General features: G+C 38.2%; 1 protein-coding gene across 4 annotated transcripts in view; it reads left to right on the top strand.

Moving 5' to 3' along the window:
- LOC103925716 (aminopeptidase Q) overlaps positions 1-10,632 on the top strand; it is a 60,809-nt gene that overhangs the window by 47,709 nt on the left and 2,468 nt on the right. For all 4 annotated transcript variants that reach the window (XM_009334464.1, XM_009334463.1, XM_009334462.1 and 1 more), the window contains 6 exons: positions 600-655; positions 1,954-2,107; positions 2,977-3,071; positions 3,694-3,801; positions 7,627-7,797; positions 9,918-10,058. In XM_009334464.1, the coding sequence (XP_009332739.1) occupies positions 600-655; positions 1,954-2,107; positions 2,977-3,071; positions 3,694-3,801; positions 7,627-7,797; positions 9,918-10,058 (725 nt within the window). The remainder of the gene's footprint in view (positions 1-599; positions 656-1,953; positions 2,108-2,976; positions 3,072-3,693; positions 3,802-7,626; positions 7,798-9,917; positions 10,059-10,632) is intronic.

Raw genomic sequence — 10,632 nt, 5'->3', positions numbered from 1 at the left:
CTTGGGGCCGTTTTTTGGCACCGGTCAGTGGGAAGGTTCGCTTGAGCAGTGGCAGAGCTGAAGGGGCATGGAAGCAGGGGGGAGACGAGGAGAGACCAGCAGTCCTTGCGAGAGCAGGAGCTGTAAACAGTGTTCACCCATGGCACTGCCTCAGTCATTTAATTCATGATAGTGCCAGACACTCTGCTGTGGACTAATCTGAGTACGTATTCTGAACTAAATCCTGAAAAGGAAAAAATGTACCAAAATTATATAACTAAGATATTTTTAGGAAATGTATTGTTTCCATATTTTCATTTTCATTGCAGTATGCAAGTAAGAGGAGTCTTGAAATTCTGCGCTTAATGTACTGTAGCTGCATATTTTTAAATATAAATATATTATGTAGCTGTGTATTTATATATTTAGATAAACATCCCTAAAAGCACATACATAATTTCAGCTTAAAATGCAGGATCCGTTTTATGATGTTTTGTAGTAGATTTTGGCTTAGAAAAAGTGTTATGGACTTGTCTTATCCTTCTGAAACATAGTAAAGCTTTTTTAAACTCTTAATGACATGTTTAGATCTATTAACGGCACATGAATGCTTTCTGCAGGCTATTCCCGCTGTCAGCAGGTTCCAGCTGATAGACGATGTTTTTGCATTGACACAGTAAGTATGTTTTGAGTATGTCATAGAAAATGATTAAACTACATGATTGCATTCAACATTGCTACTTCTGCTTCGTTCATTCCTGCCCATATGTGCGTCATAAGAACAACAGCTGTTTTGACAAAATGGGGAGTTAAGTATTTAATCCATTCTTCTGTCAGTGCTCAGTGATTTCTTTCAAAATGTCTTTTAACTTTTGTTCCAACTCTTAGGAAATATTTAAGTAATGGCACTGTCATGAGTTTCTTAGGGGCTAACCTGTATTTGTTGTAACAGAAAAAAGATTCTGAATGAACATGCTGAATTTTCCTTAATTTATTCTGGGCTATCTGAGCTGTGCTGTCCTGCATCACCCTTAATACCTCTTTCATTTCCCTTGCTGATGGATGACTCAGTTGTTCATGTCTGTGGTGCTAGAGAGGTCAGCAGTACTGTAGGGAGCTGAAGAAGCAATAAATATGTCTGTGCCTCAAACGTACCAGAGATCCCAAAAGCATCAGACACCTATGATGTGGGAGCTCAGGGAGGAGGTGGCCAGAGCATACTGCCCCCCCTCAGAGCCTGTGGAGGTAGCTCTGGGAGGAGGAAGTAAAAATTCCCATTCCTCCTCTCATACAAACGTCCTTTCTCATAAGAGAGCTCAAACCTAGTATGTAATAAGGGAAGTAACTGGGAAGTATACAACTGTGCTCCTATGTAAGTACACTAGAGATGCTTCCGTTCTGGAGGAGAGGGGCTTGAATTGGAATTTTATTGGGAAAGAATGAATTCCTTGCTAATTACACACTGAGGCACAGAAATGCCATGCTGAAGTTGTTAATTCCAAGAATAGTGTGCATGTGAATTAAATTGTTTAATTTTTACAATAATGTATATTCCACAAAAGAACCTGTAGTGAAAATATGTTGTTTAGCAATAAAAATACAAATGTGTTATAACTCAAAACAGCGCTCTTTTCCTTCATTTTGTTCTAGTGAGACTGATGCATGCTGTAAATGTGCCTATACTGTATCCTGCAGACACAAGCAGAATACAGTCTGCATACTGCCATGCTTACTGCCATGATTGTCGTATTACTTTGATAGTGGAACTGTGCTCTGTAATAAATGTTTTGAGAGTTCAGCTCTTAAAGGCACCATTGTTTTATATTTATTTTATTTTTCCAACATCTTTTCTAGGTCACTCTCCATGCAGTATCCTGATGTTTTATTGTCAGTTTCATAAATAAACAGAAATTCGTGGTAGGTAATTAATGCAAATAGGTATGCTCAAGTATGAGATTTTTTATCTTCAAATAGGTTTGGATACATTCAGATTGAAACAGCGCTTGAACTAACAAAGTACCTTGCCAGAGAAGATGAACTCTTCATATGGAATGTGGTATTGTTAAACCTAGTACCCGAGAATTTGGAAAGTACTCTGAAGAACTATGAAGTATATCCGCTTTTAAAGGTATCACCTTTTTTGTTAGTTAGCAAAGATACTAGACCATTTAAATAAATCAAACTAAAATGAATGTAATGATGACTACGATGGGTCATAGTTCTTGTCATTCCCTTTGCATGATTTTGTCAACTTTTTTTTTAAATAGGAGGAGGTACTTATTTGTATATATTAGTCAATGATAAACATCATTGAATCGTGAGCAATTCTTACTGTAAAGCAGAAATCTATTCACATTCTTCATATTATGCTTGATCCTGGTTTTTTGTAAAACTGAGGATCCAGAAAATACAGCTATCAGTCAGTAGTAAATAGTAGTAAGTAATGAGAATAACACTGCTATTTATAAAGGGGATATACAATGTATGTGCTCTGTGGTTTGTACTGCCTTCCATTTCATCTGCATGGAGAGAAAGAAGGAATTTGGTCTGGATACTAAATGAGAAGATTCTCTCCCATATTTTAGCTACCTGAGATAATATTGTCTCATATATTTCCTTGACTTCTATTTGAAGAAGATTTCACTTTTGTTTAAAGTGCAATCCCACAGTAGTAGTTCTCTTAAGTTCTAAAAGTAAAGTTATGTTTAAAATATGTGAGAAGAACTTATTTTTCTGTCTTCTTCACTGAGAATGAGCATTTGTTTTCTTTCATAATGAGTTCAAAGGTCCTAGTGATGTGGAATGGTAACTTTCCGGTTTGAATGGATGTACAGGTGTATTGAATCTTAGACCCAATTACATGCTTTATTTTCATGTGCTGTGTTGTCAAGAAATGAATAGTAGTAAATTTTTAGGATATATCTGAGTAAGTAAAGAAAAATACAGTGAAATAAAAACTTGCATCAAAATTAATTTTTCTTTCCCTTCTTTTAAAAGAAATACCTTTTAAAGAGAATGTTGCCAATATACCATTATTATGCAGGTTTTATTCGTCAAAATGTTGATGCTTTGGAAGATGACTATTTTGCTCAGTAAGTATTCTGCTTTAGTTTGAATGTAACTGAATTGTTATTTTTACTGTCCTATAAGTGTTTATTATTTATGATGACACCTCCAATGAAACTGCAGTATCAGGATAGTTTGGGATATTTTCAGTCTATTTAGTGAGCATAAAAGATGATAGTTTAATGATCTGAGTGGTAGCTTTTGTTTATGGGAGAACAGGCTCAACAGGCTGCTGCTAATTGGGGAAAAACTGACAGCAATGAACTTCAGATGTGATTTATGGATCAATCACTAGAACTTTAAAACAGTTCATTTTGCAAGGCTACTGAAGCCACAGTCTTGAATGTCAGAATGATTTGGACTAGATGCAACTAATCTCTTAAAAATACCAAAAGTAGTATAAAATAAACAAAAAACTAAGAAAAATTACAGTACATTGGTAGCCTCACTAATGTCCATGAATATTTACGTCAGGAACCTATTATTGGTAGTTTAATTTTTTATTTTTATTAAACCTCACTGTTTCTAGTAGAGGTTCTCCTGGGTTAATGGCATCATGTGCTGAAACTGTGCTGGTTGAGCACAGTTCAAGTACTCCAAATGTGGAATACATGTCTTTTATTCTCGCTATTTTGGCTTCCCTTCAAGAGTGTATTTGGAAAAACTTTTTGCAACAGCGTGCTGGCTGGGCCTCCAAGACTGTTTGAACCTGTCATCTGAACTCTATGCTAAGTGGATGGACAACCCTGAGTACAAGTAAGAACGATAATGTGCTGTTAGAGGTGTGCATGTGTAATTGAGGTGGAAAGTTAAAGGGCTTTTACATGGGGGAGGCAGAATGAGAAATGCTCCTGTACACTGCTCTTCTTTCTTGACAGAATGACAGAATTTAAGCCTAACTGTGCCCACCCAGCTCTCTCCTCTTTCCCAAATCCCAGCTTTACAATGATTTAATAATTACTGCTTTTTACATAGACTTTACAGGCTGGAGGATGCAGATTTTTGCCATGGAGACCAAAATCTGTTTAGCCACATAACAGGTGAACCTCAGATTAGGGCTAATATCCCATATTGTCCAGTCCCTTTGCTGCAGTACAGCCTTAGGGTTATCATGTATACCAACTCAGTTTCTAAACTTCTCTTAGCAATACTGAGTGAAATGATGTTTGTATGATACAGGCATCTGCCCATGGTGAGCCCATCAAATTGCCTTGCATGTTCTGTATTTACATAAAGAGGTGCTGGGAACAGCTGTCAGTTCTTATGCTGATACTGGAGCCTAGTGGTCAGGTTTCTGGTCTGTGAGGATGGGAGTCTGGGCTCTACCAGGATCAGGCTTTCTGTATTCGAGTATTGCGTTGTTAAAGAAAATTTACCATGTATTGAAATTCTTGTTCTCTTTTCCTCCCTCTTTCTTTTGATTTTTTTCTATGCAATAGTCAGATAGTATTGGCACTGGTGAGTGAATATTTAAAGTTTATTATTATTATTTTTATTTATTGTAGTTATAATAAATATTTTGTTGTTACTTGTATCTCTGTTGATGTATGAGGTTGGCTAAGTAAGCTGAACTTGTACTTTTATGTTTGTGGCTTTTTAAATACCTTCATAGTGATCATCCTCATAAAAACCAAATTGTGCTTTGCAGTTAAACTGCAAAGTTTAAATAGCCTAAATACATTCTGTTATGTTCCAGAGAGAATATTCTTACTATCTCACACTAAAAGCAACAATGCTATGCTGAATTCTCAGGCTGTTTTCAAAATAGTCACTTATCTTCCTCTATTAACAATATTTGAAATATTTTTTTTTCCCGGTGGAATACTACATACCTTATCTGAGTTGAAGAGCAGAAAAGTCTGTGAAATACATTAGCTGATCTGGTTTTGAATTAGATGGAGAAGATTAATTTCACTGTTCTTCCTGGCATTGAGATAAGTTCAAAGGGACTTTACAGTCTCACACTTTACATGGCTATAAGTGTGGAAGAAAATGCAACTGTGAATTTTATTAAGTGAAAAAAGTGATCATGCTTTAAGGAAGAAAAAACAGGAGGTAGGACACTTCTTACATTTCAAATGACAGATCACAGTTCCTGTTCCGTTAAAGAGGAGGCTTTTCATATGCTGGATGGAAAAAGGAAAAAGGCACAATTAACTTTTGACTCATATTTCACAGACAGATCCCTTTAGATGTTCTTAAGTTCTCCATTCTGCGAGTAAAATTCATAACAGCACACTATAGCTGTTCTGCCACCGGTGGAACCCAGTAGGATTCTCACATCTGTGGAAGGGAGTAATGGTTTTCACTTTCAGATAAGGTGGTCAACTTTCAGCTGAACATTTCCAAACAGTTCCCAGCAGAACTTAACTGGACTTGATACGGTGCATTTTTATCTGTTCTGTGGAGATAACAAGCCAAGAGCTGTGATTTCCAGCCAGTTTCTCAGTTTTACTCTTTTTTGCTTCTAGGAGTGAAGTGGAGCTAGCTAAATTAATGCATTCTCTGTGGTGCTGTTGCTGGCTTGTCTTCTTTTGAAAGAAGGAAATGAGTCTAGAGGGAGGGACAATGTTGCTGTACATTTTCGTTATTTACTAAAGGTATCCATATACTGCTGTTGCCCTCAAAAGTTAAGAAATCACTATGTCACTTCTGCATAGGCTCTAGAAAAATGACATAAAATAATCCACCCTTCTTTGCAGCAGCTTTTTGTGTCCTCCCCAAGATCCAGAAATGAGAGAATCCTGGCAAGCCAGTAATATCAAACCACACAACCACTCACAGAAAAAATATCAAGATTAATAGGCCCCGCCCCTCATCTAATATAACCTCAAGCTCCGAAGTCCCTCTGGACCACAGTGGACTTCCTCTGTGAACTATACAACATAAACCACTTAAGCAACACCATAGATGTTACCAGCCAGTAGACCATTGTCCCATAGTAGGCTGCCCATACAGCCTGCCTTGAATGCTGAACATCAGAGCTGCAGCCAAATGATACACAGAGCTTGTCTATTTACTCTTTACCCACGACAACTTTACATGCAGTAACCAACATTTTCTTGAAACTATTGGAACAGCTGCAGTAGCAAAATAAATAGCTGTATTTTAGCCAAAGCAGCTTTACCCTGTTATCACCCTACCATGGCCTCTTTCTGCAACGTTACGAAATTATTATTAATCAAATTACTAGACCCTGTAACTCAAATTAGATCTGTCATAAAAGGATTCCTCGCAGGACTATTCTTTACCTTGACATAACCACTCAGTCTCAGTAAGCATCATTCTTGGTGGCAAATCCCTTACGTTCCATCACATATCCAGGAAAATGAATCCAAACTATTTTTTGCAATAAATATAAAACATGCGCACACTTTCTGTTATTATGCCAGTGAAATCTCCCACCCACAACAGGACTATAAAAATCCCTGCATCTTGCATTTTCACTTCTCAGCAAGTGATCTCTGCCATGCAAAACACCCAACGCTCTCCCTCATTCCCACTAGTGCTTCTTAGTTACCAGAGTTTATAACTTACTTGTCTCTACCTTTTGCTTTGAAGATTGCTGTCCTATAGCCTTCCTTCTGACTAATACTGTCTCTCTTTCTGCTGGTATCATCCCCATTTTCTCTAGGATGGTCTACTGAAACTCAGAGAAATTTTTCTCAAATTATATTTAAATTTGAATTTGCTGCTTCCGGTTTTGGGCCTGAAGAACGGCTTTTGTGACCAGAAACTTGTCTGTTTTTCCAAGTCTATCTCCTGATCTAATGGAAGATAGTTTTTACAACTCTACTTACAATCTTGGACTTATGTAACGCTAAGCAGATTAACAGTATGCCATTGGGAAGTTAAATGTTTCATTTGTAGCAATGGGACCCATTCTCCTACAGAGAATTAGTCCAAAACCCCATTAATTTAAACTGTTTTCAGATAGCCTGCATAGTAGAATACATTGCTATCACTGGAAAGTGTTGAAAATGTCTTAATGTCAGGGACACATCATTGCCACAGGAGAAATGTTCTGTTCAGGCTTTGCACATGAAGTGGAGTATTACACTGATAATGTTAGCATTTAGTTTCTGTTACAAAATTTCATCGCCATGTTGAGGACTCTCCCCTGGGGTGGGAGTAATAGGAGGCTGCTTGTTGCATGAAGAAATGTCCCTTCTGTTTCCATTTGTGCTGCACATGGCTCTTCCTACTGGATGCATTCACTGAAGAAACTTTGAAAAGGCTTGTCTGGGATGTTGCTTATATGCAGCAGTACGTTCTTTAATGGTGTGATCCATGTCCTGGGCTGTGATGTGGAAGAGTGGCATTGACACTGTATGTACACAAAATAGCTTGGTCCAACTGTTCTAAAAAACATTTTTGGTTTGCCTTTAAACTGCATGCTTTTTAATTGTTTAAATCATTAATAAAGCACCAAATTTCCTAGCTTTATTTAGATTGCTATTTTATATTTCCTTTCTTGTGCATCTTTTAACTGTAAATAAACATTTTTTTTCAGTTATGTGTTAACTGCTGGTTTTGATTTTACAACAATGCAGTACCTTTTAATCATATTTTGCTTTGCAGAATTCCCTTTTTAATTAGAAGAACGGTCTGTTGCTATGGTGTTGCAGTGGGAAGTGATAAAGAATGGAATTTTGCATGGGAAATGTATAACCATACCGACTCCACAAAGGAGGATAAAGACATCTTGCTCTCTGCCATGAGCTGTGCCAAAGAGTCATGGTTACTTTACAGGTGACCTTGATGGAAGTATATCTTTGTGTATATAGAAGTAAATCATAAGAACACAAATACTGTACTGTACAAACCTGATGGAGGTTTGCCTGCCCCAAAAGCATGTGTCTTGTAGACCACTGGAAGAGTCTTAAGAGTTTTCTTATGGAAAAAGTATGATAAACAGGGCAAACACAAATGATCCTTCTGCTGGTATAGCATCCCAGATGTTGGTAATCACTGAGAAAGGGATTTCCCAAGCTGGTAACTAGTGTGTCATGTCTAACACTGGACCTGTCTTCTGTCAATATATCTAGAGACCTTTTTGAACTAAAATTAAACCTTCAGGCTTTATAGCAGACTATGGGAACACATCCCATAATATAATTGCATGTTGTGTGAAAACATGCGTCCTTTTGGTTTGTTTCAAACCTATTTTATATTGTTTTTTAACTTGGAACCCATTGGCTGCCCTTACTCTCTGCACTGTAAGAAACACTAATTATCATAATTTGCTTTGACATTTTTCCCTAGCATTTATGATTTTATATAATTTTCCCATACTCCTTCTCCCCTGCTTATTTTGTTTCCAAACTAAAGTGTCATAGTCTGTTTAGCCTCTGTGTGGAAGCAAAATCACCCAGGTTAAGGGCAAAAATGAAAATAGACTTACTAGCAAGCTGTTCACCATTTGAAGTGCAGACTCACACTGAAAAGTAATTTTTTTAAATTTCCAGCTTCATAGAATCATAGAGTCATAGAATATCCTGAGTTGGAAGGGATCCACAAAAATCATCAAGTCTAACTCTTGACTCCATGTGGGGCAACCTAAAAGTTAAGCCATATATCTAAGAGTGTTGTCCAAACACTTCCTGAACACACTTTGGAATACTGTATTATCTTTCACTGGCATCCATATAAAATCTTTTCACTTTATCAGTAAAAAGATGTTGAAGCTGAATTCTCTAATCTGTCATGTCCACATTACCTAACAGATTCGTCAGACAGAAATTTGCCAGTGATGGCCTAAAGACTGATCATCCAAGAATTGGCATAAACTCAATGGGTCTAAAGCTCTGAAAGTAGCAGAGATGTTTCTCCTGCCAGCCACCTGCTCTTGTGATGGCAGTCATTTGAGAAGACAGAACAAGTATGCCTGAGAAGAAGGCAAGATGGGTTGCGAAGAGATGTCCAGTCAGCTATACTGATTTTCCACCTAACCTATGGTCCTTTATTGACTTTGTCATTGGCACAGCACTGGTCCCTGACAAGCTCAGGGAGTTGTGGTGACCTCCGTCCTCCCTGTGCCTTAGTAGCTGATAAGCCAATCCATTTTTCTAAATGCCACCCTGAAAGTCTTTTGGTGTGAGGAATGTTAAGCTGGGCTTTTCCTGGCCCTCAGTATATTTTGTCCATTCTGTTAAGCATGGTGGTGGCATGCAAATGGGAGAAACCCAGCTCATCTACTCTACCCATAAAGCAGCTGCCTGCAAGATCCTATGAGAAGATAAGTCTTTAATAGTCCTCCTTGAAAGTAGGAGCGTGCAAGGTGATATATTGAGGCAACAAAGAGAATAGTTACTTACTTTTTCAAGATATTCAGGCACTCACTGCCACTGACATCATTGGCAGGTAGTTCCTTAAATACTTCTGAAATCATGCCTTGGCCCCCATGAAAACATCCAAGACCCCTTGTTACTGGGTCTTGTTATAGGGGACCCTATAAACAGGTGCCATCTGCATAACAGAGTGTCTCACTGCTGGCTCACTCTCTAGGCTCCATGTGTGTCACAGCAAAGTGAGTCTCCGGAAACAGAAGCAGTTTGCCCTTCCATAGGGTTGCCTGGTAGGAGTGGTTGTCTTTCTGCAACACAGATAAGAAAAGCACATATATCCACCTGACGTGCTACACCCTCATTTTACTGAGAAGTGGAGAGACAGTGTGCAAGAACAGGGGATTTCACCAACGTAAGGACAAAAACCAAGCTGAATACACAGCTCAGAGTGACACCAACTTTGGTGTAACCTTCCACATTCTGGTATTTGTTGAGACAGGAATTTTCCCTAACTGGATGATATCTCCAGATTACCACTGTTAAACAGCAAGTGATAGGTACAATTATTGCCTTCTTTTCTAACAGATACTTGCAATATGGACTCAGTGATACATTATTTTCTTCCAATTGTACTTCAATCATCATCTTCTATGTGGTGACTAAGGATATTGGGCACCGTATAGCCTGGGAATTTGTTACGGAAAATTGGCCACTTTTAAGTGAAAGGTACAGTAAGCAACCAGCTTTGGGTTCCCTTTATTTCTCTGGCTCTTTGGCTTCTTCCTCCATCTTTACGTTTGAGCTGTAAAATCCAGGAGCAGATTTTCCTTCCAGAGATGGCTTTTTTGTAATGATTAATGCAATTCCTTAAGTATACAGAGCAGGGTTTTCAGGATTCACCTGATCAAGGCTTAATGTCAAAGAAGAGCTCATGTCAGACACAGAATGCTTTAAAAATCAGTCTGTTCATGACTGTTTCAGTGCTTTTAAGTGTTAAATTTCCTGGCAAATGTGACTGTAGAAATGCATTTATCCACTAGCATTTCACAAGCGTGGGTGTAAAATGCTGGAGTAATATTGTAACCTCTTTTCCAAAGAAAGTATGGAGAGATGGGGGATTGGAGCATACAGGTTTACTATCGCTGCAAGGACCAACTACAGCATTATTCCCTGACTTAAGTCCCAACCCATCTCCACCCTCCCTGCACTGGTGCAGGTAAACTGCAGGTGAGCTTGGGCTACCTGTCTCGAGCAAAGCAAGTATTTTGATGTCTGTTTGACCTTGGCAATGGTGAAAAGC

This window comes from Pygoscelis adeliae, unplaced genomic scaffold, assembly GCF_000699105.1.
Source record: "Pygoscelis adeliae isolate BGI_AS28 unplaced genomic scaffold, ASM69910v1 Scaffold252, whole genome shotgun sequence".
NCBI lineage: Eukaryota > Metazoa > Chordata > Aves > Sphenisciformes > Spheniscidae > Pygoscelis > Pygoscelis adeliae.
The sequence above is the reverse complement of the archived record's forward strand: the minus strand, read 5'-3'. Positions and strand labels throughout refer to the sequence as shown.